The following is a 12,963-nucleotide window of genomic DNA, read 5'->3' as shown; positions in this document are numbered from 1 at the left end:
CGCCTTGAAATTTCAACTCAAATGTTCTGGTGCATTGGCCCCACGCCGCCCTTTCCGCGCATCTGGACTGGATCATCCCGAACAGCTGCCTGCCTCGACCATTGACGACGTTCTTCCTACCTTTGATCTGTACATTTCCTAGCATCTCGAGTAGAGTCGGCCCTCCTGCCCTCCCCCACACCTTCCCTGACCCAAGATGTACGGCCGCCCACCGCCGTCATCATGGCAGACGAATCCCAACAATCCCAATATGGCTCCCATCCCTTCAGGGCCTCGCGGGGCCGGCGTGGGTCCACCTCCAGGTCCTCCACCGCCCATGGGCCCCGGAGGACCGTACGGTGGGGGCTCTCCTCACGATCCCAATGGTAGTCTACCTCATCGGTCGGGTCCTCCACCAGGGTACGGCAGTGCTCCTCTACCTGGTCCGGGGGGGCCTTCTGGTACAGGAAGCAACTCCATCCCCAGTGCCCAAGTCGACCCCTCGACTACGATCTTTGTTGGGTCAATCACCCCTGGAGTGTCGGATATGATGCTCAAGCAACTCCTCGGCTTCTGTGGTACTCTCGTCAATCTCAAGAGGATTTCTCCGGCCTTTGGCTTCGCCTCTTTCGATCATCCTGAAGCTGTCATTCGTGCTATTGACCTACTCAATGGTCTCGCCCTTCCCCCACCAGGCGTGACAGACAACTTCGACAAGCAGGAGAAGACAAAGAAGCTCAATGTCAAGGCAGACGAGAAGACGCGGGCATTTGTAGAAGAGTACAAGGCGAATAGAAGCTCGAGAGCTACAGCCGAGGATGAACTGGATAATGCGGGCAAGGCGCAGATTGACAACTTTGTCAAGCAGCTCGCCGCTCCGGATGCCCTCTCCCACTTTGCAGACGCTGCTTCGGCGAATGCTACATTGGTACCTGCACATCTGAAGGACTTGCCGCCGGAGGATGTACCAGAGGAGCATAGGACCTCGGTCCTTGGGGAGATTGACAAATTCAGGCAGGCAAGTGCAGCAAGAGAGGAGGAGAAGAGGATGCGGGAGAGGGTCCTGGAGAGGGAAAGGATGCAACAAGCTCATATGGCAGGTGGTTCGGGGCCTGGAAGACCTACTGGACCGAGACTGGGTGGACCACCTACCGGACCGAATGGCGCGGCTGGAGTGAACCCGCAGAGCTTCAATCACGGAGCTCCTAATTTTGTCCAGTCGAGAGCTGATGCAGGAGCCAAGTCGCTAGAGGATATGGACCCAGAGGAGGCGGATGAGGTGGAGCATCAGAGACGAAAGGAGCTTGCCGCAAAGGACGACGAGCGGCGGACTGCAGAGGTGAGTAGCTGCCACGGAAGCGACTGCGCTTTGAGCTTGCATTGCATATTGAATGACTCCTTCCCTTTCCCCTTCTTCCAGGCCCTGTCAGCATACACAAATCGCGAGCGGCAACGTCTAGCCCATTGGACACGCATCCTGGAAGACAGCAAGCTCGAAGACTCCCGTCGCGAAAAGCTGCGATCCCAACTGCTGCACCGTAGCGAAGAATGGGATGAAGACTTAGAGCGTTCCCGCGAGCTGTTCTGGCTCGATCGTCCACGCTGGCGTCATTACCGCAATCCCATGCTGCGTCGGGAACAAGATGAGGATGCTGCTGATGCTCGTGCCGAGGAGGAAGAAGCGCGCAAGGCTCAACTCGAGGCGGAGAAGTTCCTTGCTAGACAGGAAGAGGAGATGAGGAAACATCTGGAGGAGCAGAGGAAAGCTGGAGTCCTCGTAGACGGGTCGAATATGCAACCTTTGAAGCTCAAGATTGGTGCTGGAGCCGGAGCGAACAAGGATGGAACTGCTCCTGCGCTTACGGCCCCTGCTGGTGGAGCTGTACTTGGTGGTGACGATGAGGACGAAGAGAGCAAGGCGAGGAGAGGCGCAGCGATCAAGGTGGATCTTGGAGACGGGATGACCCCCGAGGAGCGCACTGCCGCCGTGCAGGCTAAACGACGCGAGGTGCTAGCAGCCCTCTCGGACCTCTCGAGGGAGGATCTCTTCGGTGTACCCGTCAAGTGGGACTGGGTGGATGAGGCGAGCATCGCAGAGGTGTACCAGAGGAGGGTGGAGGAAGCCGTCACTGAGGCTATTGGTGAGCCGGTGCCAGAGCTGGTAGACGTGGTTGTGGGAATGATCAGGAGTCACAAGGGCGCCGAGGCGATTCAGCAGGCCGTTGAGCCGGTGAGTGAGCTGCGAAGCTGCACAGAAGAGGACGGAGAGAGTCTCAGGACGTTCTCGAGCTGACCATCTCTTCCACTCTGCTCCCCTCTCGCCTCCTCTATCAATCACAGGTAATGGCGGAAGATGCACCCGAGTTCACAGAATCCATCTGGCGCCTACTCGTCGAAGAGTCTACCGTCGCCTCGAGTGGTCTGCTAGCCTAGCAAGCCCTACAAACAGGTCGGGGAGAAGGAGAAGAAGAAGAAGGAGAAGGAGAGGTACGACGTGAGGGTGAGCGGGAGCTGTCTCCCCCTTGTCTTTCTTTCCGTGCGTGAATTTCAATACCATGCACATGTATCACAACCACCAGTGTGAGAGTAGACACATGCAGTTTCGCCCTCAAAGGGTCAATCAGCTCACTTCGCCTAGGTTGGTCTGGTGTCTCCTGTAAAATCTATCTGTATTGCGCGGTCAGCGATTGAGACAAAGACAAGGCGAGGCAAGGCAAGACGGGGACGAGGCAACGCAAGCACACCAAGTGCATTTCGATTATATCTGTATTTCTCCCTTGAGCCACAAAGCTGATGTTACAGACTCAGCGACAGAAAAGGGGATATGACACCGTATAGCTCAGTGATACACGGCCGGCAACGCTTTACTTGGACTTGTGCGAGAGGACCTTGGGTGCAGTCTCGCCCTGAGTGAAACCGTTCAGGCCAGCGTAAGTAGCGTTAGGCTCCAGCGACTCGATTCGCAGCAGCTGGTTGTACTTGGCAACCCTCTCGGATCGGCAAGGAGCACCAGTCTTGATGATACCGACTCCCAGACCAACAACAATGTCAGCAATGGTAATGTCCTCGGTCTCACCAGATCGGTGAGAGACCATGACGGCCCAGTTGTCCGACTGCGAGAGCTGAGCAGCCTGGATCGACTCGGAGATGGTACCAATCTGGTTGATCTTGAGCAGCAGACCGTTGCAAGCCTTCTTCTCAATGGCAGTCTTGATTCGGAGGGGGTTGGTGACAGTCAAGTCGTCACCAATGATGGTGACACCAGCGTTGGCGCGCAGGTGGGACCAGGCCTCCCAGTCGTCCTGGTCGAATGGGTCCTCGATGGAAGCAATTGGGTACTTCTTGATGAAGCCGATGTAGACGTCGGCGAGCTCCTTGCCGGAGATCCACTTGGAAGGGTCGCTCTTGGGGTTCTTGAAGTCCAGGTCGTACTTGCCCTCCTTGTAGAACTCGGACGAGGCAACGTCGAGGGAGATGTGGACCTTGCCCTCGTAGCCAGCCTTCTTGATGGACTCAGTGAGGACCTCAAGGGCCTCTTCAGCAGAGGCGAAAGGTGGGGCGAATCCTCCCTCGTCACCAACGTTGACGGAGTCGATGCCGTACTTGCCCTTGATGACGCTCTTGAGGGTGTGGTAGCACTCGGAGCCGATCTTCATGGCCTCAGTGAAGGTCTGAGCGCCGGTTGGGACGATCATGAACTCCTGGAAGGCGAGCTTGTTACCAGCGTGGGAACCACCGTTGATGACGTTGAGGGCGGGTGCTGGGAGGATGTAGGGGGCCTTGATGCCTGCGAGCGAGGCAATGTAGGCGTAGAGGGGCAGTCCCTTCTCGGCGGCTCCGGCGTAAGCGCTGGCAATGGATACGGCGAGGATGGCGTTGGCTCCGAGCTTCTCCTTGTTGGCAGTGCCGTCAAGCTTGATCAGGAAGTCATCGATGGCCTTCTGGTCAGCGACGTCGATGCCAGACTTGATGAGCTCGGGGGCGATGATGTCGTTGACGTTGGAAACGGCCTTGGAAACACCTTTTGACAGCACACAGATGACGAAGGGGGGAAGGTTGTGAGTATTGGTCATTGAGCGCCATCGAGGTGACTCATTGCTACGATGTATGCGTCTTGACTCACCCTTGCCGAGGTAGGCGGACTTGTCGCCATCACGGAGCTCGTGGGCCTCGTGGATACCGGTGGAGGCACCAGAGGGGGACACACCGCGGAAAGATCCCTTGTCGGTGACGAGGTCAACCTCGATGGTTGGGTTTCTGGTGGGACGAAGGCAACGGTAGGGCGCGAAAGGTGAGCATTCATGCGGAGGCCCGTGCATGGTACCGAAGACGAGGGAAGGAATGCGCAGTGACTCACCCTCGGGAGTCCTGGAGATGGTGAGACGAGTGATACGATCATGGTGATAGAAGGAGAGATGATAGTGAAGGAAGAGATGACGGTCAGCAGGGGAAAGCGGGCGACGCCTGGTCGCGCGGCGGGATGTAGTGTACGTACGAAGATCTGCGATGCGAAGAGGGGAAGAATGGAAAAGGTGGAGGTGGGTAGAGCAACGTGGGTCAGTGTTTGTCTGCGTGGAGTGTGTGGCCAAGTAAATGCCCTTTAGCAGTGCTTACCTGTCGGGCGAGGATCTTTTGGATGGCCATGGTGATGAATGTGGTTGGGTATGAAGCGTGTGTTGAAATCGGTGAAGAGACAGAGATATGGAAGAAGAGGAGAGAAGATGCGCCGGGCGGACTATCAACATCTTCGATTGTGATGGGGATGCGAGACCCGCCAGCCAGCCACGCACTCGGCCAGGGGCACGCGGATACCAGCGCGCACTCGTACAACTGCTCCCTCCTGCCTCTCGCTAGCGAAACCTCTCACAAGAGGAGAGATGGGGAAGTCACCCGGGACGCAGCGGAAGCTTCCAGGGATGGCACGATAGTGCCAAAGTCGACTGGGTCGTGTCAGATGGACCCGCCTTCATCGCCAGGCTCCATGCATGTCTGGCCTTGTGCCTTGTTCAATTCTAGCCATGCTATCCACCGACGCCAGTCATCTATAGCGGCGCTGTTCTGATTGTGAATCTACTCCACTGATGCATACAAGCAATGAGCGCTCTCTCTTTGCCGATTCTCAGAAGCCTCTCGATACCTGTGTCTCTTTGTCAGAGCAGTAGGAACGTCGTGCATGTCCGGCTGAGGTATCCAACGGAACGGAACCGGCGGAGCGGGGGCGAGCAGGCGGCCTGGGTGTCGCAAGCGCACAGGCTGGCAAGGCACGACAGGGCGAGACAGAGGCCGAGCCAAGGGGGTATCAGAACACTTGTCACCACTTCTTCCTCCGTCATTCCCTCGAGCTCAGCCCACCAAGGTCGACAGTGACGACTCATCACCACTCTCCTCTTAATTCTCACCAGGTCCGCTGCACACATCTCTGCGACCGCGTTGGATCTGACTGTGGCGCGTCAGGCATCACAGCACGCCAGGAACTAGGCAGCAACAAGTGTATCAAGGATCTACCATCTACAATAGTCGCGGAATACGCCGACAGAGCATTCACAGCTACGCCGCAAGCTCAGTCACCTAACTTCAGAGTGATCCGTTAGTGTGGTCTGTTCAGGATTTCCTTGCGACCTCTCAAGTGCACTCTTCGCCCTACTATAGCAGCACCGTCCCTCGCATTATCTGACAATGGCGCAACAGACTCCCGTCCTCCCTCCTGGCTGGACAGCCCAGTGGTGAGTCTACAAGCGCAGCTGAGGCCCTACCGTCTGCCACGTTGGGCTGAGCCTCTCTCTCTGACTGACCTTCCTCCCCGCTCACTAGGGATCCACAAGCGGGTCGTACGGTCTACGTCGGTGAGTGGGCTTGGACAGGCTCGGCGTTCTCGCCTCTCTCCACATGGATCAATGTACTGATCTTCCACCCTTCGGCCCCCCTTGCCCCTTTGCTCACCTTCAGAGGCTTCCACCGGTCGCTCAAGCTGGCAGCCACCTGCTCCTCCCGGAGGCCGTCCAACCCACCCCCAAGGCGCAGCCAGGATGTCCATGCCACCCATGCAAGGGCCACCTGGCATGAGGCCCCCTATGGATTCCCCCGGATTCACGGGCGGTGACAGCTCTGCCTCTCCAGCCCTTTCTCCCGCAGCGCCGGGCATCCAGACTTCGAAGAGGAGAGCCTACCCAACTGCTCATCTCGCCTCCAACAGTGTCAGCTACAGCGGCGGCTTCGATCCTGGAGCCCAGCAGGCAGGTGGAGGATACGGTGGCCCTGGTAATGTAGCGTCCCCCATGGCTCCTATCGCCGAGACGCAAGGGCAGTACTTTACTCCTGGTGCCCCCGAGATGACTGCTCCCGTTGGCTACCAAGGAGGCCAGGCACCTGGAGCTCCTTACGGCAATGGTCAGGCAGGCGCCGGATATCAGGCTGGAGCAGGCGCAGGAGGGATGGGAGGACTTGCCAACCAGTTCGCCAACATGGGAGTGGGCGCCGGCATGGGCAAAGGGGTGAGTCTAGGCCGATGGAAGAATGCAAGTGGTAGTCTGAGTTCGACTGACCCAAGATCGCTGTCTGGCATTGCCCTACCTCGCTACTCTAGAACCCGCTCTACACCGTCAACCTCACTACGATGCAGCCAAATGTCAATGACATTGAGAAGGCGCCTCCAACAATTCAGCTGCCTGCCAATGCATGCGTCAGTCAACACCCGAAAGCGAATGCAGACCCTTCGTACCAGCGGTGCACCATGAATGCTGTGCCGACGACCTCATCCCTCTTGAACAAGTCAAAGTTGCCCCTAGGTATCGTGTTGTCCCCTCATCGCAGTGTGCGGGAGCAAGATGGAGACGAGCCGGTCCCGGTAGTTTCGGACTCTGTGATTGCAAGGTGTAGGCGATGCCGAACGTACATCAATCCCTACGTCCAATTCATCGAGGGAGGCAACAGATGGAAGTGCTGCATGTGCAACATTGCAAATGAGGTACCGCAACTCTTCGACTGGGATCAGGAAAAGAATCAGCCAGCAGATCGTTGGCAGAGGCCTGAGCTCAACCACGCCGTTGTGGAGTTCATTGCCCCTCGAGAGTACATGGTGAGTGGGCAAGCTGAAAAGTACAACAGCCTAAATGGCAGCCACTGACGAGGTTTGCCATCTGCTGTTGATCTATGTTACAGGTGCGACCTCCTCAGCCTCCTATCTACATCTTCCTCATCGACGTCAGCCACCAGGCCATGCAGAGTGGCATGGTCGCGACTGCTGCTCGTACCATTCTGGACACCCTGCCTCGTCTCCCAAACGAGAATGACCGAACCAAAGTCAGCATCGTTGCAGTGGACACCAGCTTGCACTTCTTCTGCCTCCCTCCTGGAGGCACCGAGCCCGAGATGCTCGTCGTCAGCGATCTCGAGGACGTTTATCTCCCCAAGCCCAACGACATTCTTGTCAACCTCACTGAATGCCGAGCTGGTATCGAAACGCTCCTCACCAGGATCAGTGACATGTTCAAGGACAACTCTGTTGCTGGCTCTGCACTGGGTGCAGGTCTGCAGGCGGCATACAAGCTTGCCGCGCCTACCGGAGGAAAGATCATCACCCTTACAGCAACTCTACCCAGCGTTGGACCCGGCGCGCTCAAGCGGCGAGACGATCCGAAGCTGCTGGGCACTGCTAAAGAGAGTACTTTGCTCAGTGCTGGATCTCAATTCTACAAGACCTTTCCAATCGACTGCTCACGTTCTCAGGTGTCTGTGGACATGTTCCTCTTCTCTGCCGCGTACACTGATGTGGCCACTCTCGCGTGTCTGCCAAGGTATACCGGTGGTCAGACGTACTTCTACCCGGCCTTCCATGCTGCACGCTCAGAAGATGCGGTGAAGCTGTCACACGAGCTCTCCCACGTGCTGTCCTCACCCATCAGCTACGAAGCTGTGCTACGACTGCGAGCTACAAAGGGTCTCAGGGCCATTGGCTTCCACGGTAACTTCTTTGTCCGGTCAACGGATCTCCTCGCACTCCCTGCTGTACCTCTGGATCAGAGCTACGCCATTGAGTGTGAGATCGAAGAGACGATCACTGCGCCCTTTGTCGTCTTCCAGTCTGTGGTTCTGCACAGTGCCAACAATGGCGAGCGAAGGATTCGAGTCTGCAATTTGGCCCTTCCTACGACGACTAGCATGTCAGAGGTCTATGCAAGCGCGGATCAAGTTGCAATTGCGACTCTGCTCGCCAACAAGGCGGTGGAGAGGTCTATGCACGCTCGCTTGGAGGACGCAAGGGACGCTCTGACGAATAAGCTCGTCGATGTGCTGACGACGTACAAGAGTACTATGACTGCAGCAGGTAGCGGTGCCTCTGCCCAGCTGAGCATTGCCAGCAACATGGCTCTCCTGCCGCTGCTCATCCTGTCACTGCTCAAGCACGTCGGTATTCGCGCCAGCTCCCAGATCCCTCCCGATTTGCGGGCCTACGCACAAGCACTCTTGACGACTCTGCCACCTCAACTCCTCGTACCTTATATTCACCCAAACTTCTACTGTCTCCACAACATGCCTGCTGATGTTGGAAGCATCCATGCAGAGTCTGGCGCCTTTGTCATGCCTCCGAAGCTCAATCTCACCTCGGAGCGGATGGAACGTCACGGACTCTACCTCATCGAGGATGGCCAGAACATCTTCCTCTGGGTGGGTCGAGATGCTGTGCCTCAATTGACCATTGACGTCTTTGACGCGGCCAATTACGCCGCTCTACGAGGCGGCAAGGTGGCTCTGCCGACTCTGGAGAACAGCATGAACAAGAGGGTGAATGCAGTCGTGGACCGTATCAGGACATCGAGAAGAGGTCCTTATCGCCCTTCTTTGTACATTGTCAAGGAGGATGGAGAGCCTTCATTGAGGCTGTGGGCCCTGAGCTTGCTGGTGGAAGATCGATTCGAGGCGGGACCTTCCTACTCGCAGTTCCTGGGCACCCTCAGGTCAAAGGTCAATGGTAGCTCTTAAGAGGGAGCTGGTGGAAAGAGTGTCCGCTTAGTCATGACTCGTGCGCTAGGCGCTGATAAAGAATGTCGCATGATTGTCGAATTGATACCGGAATACAAGCTGTGATGTCAGAGGGAGGTTGAGCAGTGGACGGAACACACGAGGAGGGGGAGAAGAGGAAGGGGGGGGAGGGGGGTAGGGCGGCGGGGTGGCCAGAAACGCATCGTGCTCCTTTCACATTCCTCCGGTGATTGAATGGAAGGAGTGGCAGTGGGAGTGGGGTGGGAAGTGGGAGTGGCAGGAAATGTACGTCTGTCCGCTGCTATCAATCAACCTAATGCGATCGATCGTTCCGCATCTCGCGATCTCCGGTCTTGAGCGCCACGACAGGTGCCAAAGCCGGTGTCAGCCGTCGGCCATTATCAATCGAGGCGAGGCGTTGCCACTGGGCAGCAAGGAAAGGCCTCGCCTGGAGGTCAGTAGCCATGGATTGGTTCGGCCGGCAAAAGAGATTGGTTCGCTACAGGGGATAATATGAACATCGATTCTGGTTGCGGCCATCGCCTCTTCGCCTCGGCTCGGCTCGGCTCGTCATGGAGAAGACTACGAAGCTGGTCGGCCGAGTAGGCAACGTGTGAGGCTGGGATTCGCCTTGCTAGACTAAAACCCCCCTCTCAGCCACCAGAAATGGAGAATACCGTCGTCGCCACCTCGCCTGTGGCATCGGATCTGCGATCTCGGATTCACCAAGATGCACTCTCACCCAGCTTGCTCAAGTCGGTTCGGCCAGCACCAGCAGCGTGATCGAGAGGCGAGGATGCTGCATAGGGTAACCCCGCTCATGGGTGAGCACGTTCGCTCGCGAGCGCCTCCTCAAAACGCGCCTGCACGCCACACTTGACCAATCAAAGGAAAAGGGCCTCCTCCCCCGCCGATCAGCTACACAAACGCAGGAACCTGTCCTGTACAGTCTTGCTGCCTGTCCACTCTCGCCAAGGCACAAGTGCACCCACCCTCTCTTGCTGCTCCTCTGTCGATGGCCATCGCGATGCTGGAGAGCTTCAATTCGGGTGCCGCGCCGTCCGAGCCGTCTTACGGCGGTGGGGCCGAGTGCCTCCCTCGCCTGATATTCCGAGTAGGACTTTTTACCCCGTGGAGCCTCCCTCTGCTCCCCTTCCCCTGGCTCGCCTTGTCCCCGCTGAACTGGACCATTTTGATTTTTTGTACCCTGTCTTGCGCTTTGCATGATAGAGAACGTGCTCCCACCTCTGGTTGACTTTCGACGAGCCCTATTGATCGTCTCTTGGCTTTCAGGGCACGGCACGGCAGGACAGGGCAAAGGCCGATGAGTGGCGGCAATGAGTGGTAGGAAGAAGTGAGAGGAAGAAAATGGTACAGTGCCCGAGTGCCCGACAAGGGAGAAGCTCATCTTTTCATGGTTCAGATCGTCCCATCACCGGACCTAACGCAGAGCAAAGAGTAAGGGCGGCATATTCAGGAACGAGTGGATTTTATAAGTAGGCACCCCTTGTCGTCTCCCGCTGCCCACCTTGACTTGTAGCCAGGCACCGTCCCTTACTCCTCCTCCTCTCCCTCTTCTTCGTGAAGCTTCCGACCCCTTGCCCTCTCCAAGACTTCCTCCTCACCCACACCCACCTCTACAGCAATGCCCTTTGGTGGTGATCTTGACGCCTACCAGGCCTCCGGGGCCTCGCCCCTGGCCATGCTCGAGAAGAAGCAAAGGAGCTTCCTCGGCCTCTCGTGGGGAGAGGTGAAGCTGCTGCTCATCACTGGAGCCGGTTTCTTCATGGATGCCTACGACTTGTTCATCATCAACATCATCTACGCCATCATCCTTGATGCCTACTACCCCGCTGGAACCGCAAACATCGGATGGGGACTCAAGGGAGGTGTGCTCAAGGCCTCGGCCAACATCGGAAACGTCATTGGTCAACTCATGTTTGGTTTCCTCGGAGATTACCTCGGTCGATCCGCCGTCTACGGCAAGGAGCTGGTCATTGTCATTGTCGCCGTCATCCTCATGATCTCTGCTCCCGACTACCTCGGCGGTGAGGGCATCACTGGCTGGATCGCTGGCTTCCGTGTCCTGATGGGTATTGGAATCGGTGGTGACTACCCCATGTCCGCCGCCGTCGTCTCGGACCGTGCCCACCTCAAGAAGCGTGGTACCTTTATCGCCTGGATCTTCTCCAACCAGGGATGGGGAACCCTCGTCGGTGCCGTCCTTGCCGTCATTGTCATTGCCGGTTACAAGGACGATGTCGAGGCTGGTGACCGCCACAAGCTTTCCGGCGCCTGGAGGATCCTGCAGGGTCTCGCCCTGGTCCCCGCATTCGCCTGCCTCTACTTCCGTCTGACCCTGGTTGAGTCGACGCGTTTCACCCAGGCTCGTGCCATCCAGGATGACCCTGAGCTCCTGCAAAAGGCATCTGCCAAGGGTGTCGTCGTCGGTGAAATCTCCTCCGAGGAGGAGCTCGCCCTCGAGAAGGCTGGCGGTGACGTCGCCCCCATTGCTCTGCAGAATGAAGCCGTCGGCCTCAAGCTCACCGGCAAGGTCGGCAAGAAGCCCAAGAACGAGTTCATCGAGTACTTCTCCGAGTGGCGCCACCTCAAGACCCTCATCGGATGCTCCCTCTGCTGGTTCCTCGTCGACATCACCTTCTACGGTATCAACCTCAACCAGTCTTCCATCCTTGCCGCCATTGGTTTCACAAAGGGAAACACCTGGTCCAAGCTCATGAAGACTGCCACTGGTAACCTGATCATCACCTGCGCTGGTTACTTCCCAGGCTACTTCTTGACCATCGCTCTCGTCCAGCCTCTGGGTCGAAAGCCCATCCAGCTGCTCGGGTTCCTCATGAACATGGTCTTCCTCGGTATCCTCGGTGGCCTCTTCAACCACCTCAAGACAGAGACCGGCCCCTTCTTCGCCGTCTTCGTTTTCCTCCAACTTTTCTTTAACTTTGGAGCGAATGCTACCACATTCATTATCCCCGCCGAAGCGTGAGTATCTCATCTGGAGGTGTAACAGGTGTCTTACGAGTCGTAGAGAGCTTTACTGACCATCGCAGCACCTGGTATCGCCCTTCCCGCACAGATTCCCGACGCGCGTGCGCGCTTCCGCACATGGTCTGTGCGCAGCCACCGGAAAGCTGGGCGCCATTCTCTCCTCGCTTGGCTTCTCCGCCATTGCCACCTCGCACGGCCAGGAGCTCGTCTTCTGGGTCTTCTTCGGTGTCTCTGGTCTGGGCTTCATCATCACCCTCCTCCTCGTACCAGAGACCAAGAACTACGATGCTGATGAGGTCGACCGACAGGAGCTCGCGGAGAAGCTTGGCTACCACCCAGGTGCTCACGAGCCTCAAAACCCCATTGCCATTGCTGAGCAGATCAACCACAGTTAGATTGGGCCATGACTCTCATTAGGAGTTGAGCCTATCAAGCTTGTGTAAGATGATTGCCTACTCCAAGCCGGAGTGGCTGCTGCCCGCATGGTATACCCCTGTTTTTCGCAGGACATGTGTTTCTATTTGATTGGAATTCCATTCTTTCTCATCCGATGCAGTGATATTGCCCGGTCTGACTCCCACTCTGTTTCTCACTCCACCCGTCTCTCGCCGAATCGGGTGTGATGAGACTACCAAGCAAAGCGGAGCAGATCGGAAGATCGGCGTTCTCCCCGAGTAAGTGTTCTGCCAGAGTACTCTCGTACCACAATGTTCTGGTTCTGCCATCCGCGGGCCGACTCTACCTGTCCGAGAGCAAAGCGTACGACGGACGAGCGGACACACGCGGGTGGGACGTATGCGGGTGCGCAAGAGGGCAGGAGCAAACCAATCAGTATCCGCTCAATAAGCAGCCGCGGTATGTGACTGAGCAGGGCTAGAACCATCGTCCGTGGCGTCACATTGCGGTCGAGCTGGAGGGTGCAGCACTAGTCTTGGCTAAGGCAATGTGCTGAGCTCGAGAAGAGATAAATACTCCCCCCCTTTCCCCCACTCACTC

The 12,963-nt window shown here is 57.2% G+C and overlaps 5 protein-coding genes across 5 annotated transcripts; 3 read left to right on the top strand and 2 right to left on the bottom strand.

Moving 5' to 3' along the window:
• Window positions 1–74: 74 nt before the first annotated feature.
• BCV69DRAFT_310784 (hypothetical protein) lies at window positions 75–2,552 on the top strand. Its single transcript, XM_025494816.1, has 3 exons — window positions 75–1,318; window positions 1,400–2,209; window positions 2,320–2,552. Exons 1-3 carry the CDS (start codon window positions 197–199, stop codon window positions 2,410–2,412), a joined length of 2,025 nt encoding a protein of 674 aa, XP_025350475.1. The 5' UTR covers window positions 75–196; the 3' UTR covers window positions 2,413–2,552.
• Window positions 2,553–2,632: 80 nt separating this feature from the next.
• BCV69DRAFT_280921 (enolase) lies at window positions 2,633–4,655 on the bottom strand. The gene is made up of 5 exons (XM_025491788.1): window positions 4,594–4,655; window positions 4,475–4,480; window positions 4,337–4,347; window positions 4,103–4,236; window positions 2,633–4,000 (listed from the first exon to the last, which is right to left on the bottom strand). Exons 1-5 carry the CDS (start codon window positions 4,621–4,623, stop codon window positions 2,844–2,846), a joined length of 1,338 nt encoding a protein of 445 aa, XP_025350474.1. The 5' UTR covers window positions 4,624–4,655; the 3' UTR covers window positions 2,633–2,843.
• A 919-nt stretch (window positions 4,656–5,574) lies between these two features.
• BCV69DRAFT_305868 (putative SEC24-COPII coated vesicle component) lies at window positions 5,575–8,958 on the top strand (the record flags this gene model as incomplete). Its single annotated transcript, XM_025494677.1, has 5 exons — window positions 5,575–5,702; window positions 5,791–5,822; window positions 5,926–6,470; window positions 6,563–7,054; window positions 7,138–8,958. Exons 1-5 carry the CDS (start codon window positions 5,656–5,658, stop codon window positions 8,956–8,958), a joined length of 2,937 nt encoding a protein of 978 aa, XP_025350473.1. The 5' UTR covers window positions 5,575–5,655.
• Window positions 8,959–9,592: 634 nt separating this feature from the next.
• Window positions 9,593–10,485, bottom strand: BCV69DRAFT_115502 (hypothetical protein). Its single transcript, XM_025489117.1, has one exon. The coding sequence runs from the start codon at window positions 10,364–10,366 to the stop codon at window positions 9,710–9,712; it is 657 nt and encodes a 218-aa protein (XP_025350472.1). The 5' UTR covers window positions 10,367–10,485; the 3' UTR covers window positions 9,593–9,709.
• BCV69DRAFT_115528 (putative PHO84-inorganic phosphate permease) lies at window positions 10,486–12,391 on the top strand. The gene is made up of 2 exons (XM_025489118.1): window positions 10,486–11,961; window positions 12,056–12,391. The coding sequence occupies exons 1-2, from the start codon at window positions 10,604–10,606 to the stop codon at window positions 12,360–12,362; spliced, it is 1,665 nt and encodes a 554-aa protein (XP_025350471.1). The 5' UTR covers window positions 10,486–10,603; the 3' UTR covers window positions 12,363–12,391.
• The last annotated feature ends 572 nt before the right edge of the window (window positions 12,392–12,963 follow it).

This window comes from Pseudomicrostroma glucosiphilum (genome assembly GCF_003144135.1).
Source record: "Pseudomicrostroma glucosiphilum strain MCA 4718 unplaced genomic scaffold BCV69scaffold_2, whole genome shotgun sequence".
NCBI lineage: Eukaryota > Fungi > Basidiomycota > Exobasidiomycetes > Microstromatales > Microstromataceae > Microstroma > Microstroma glucosiphilum.
Note: the sequence above shows the minus strand (reverse complement) of the source record. Positions and strands in the feature narration are given on the sequence as shown.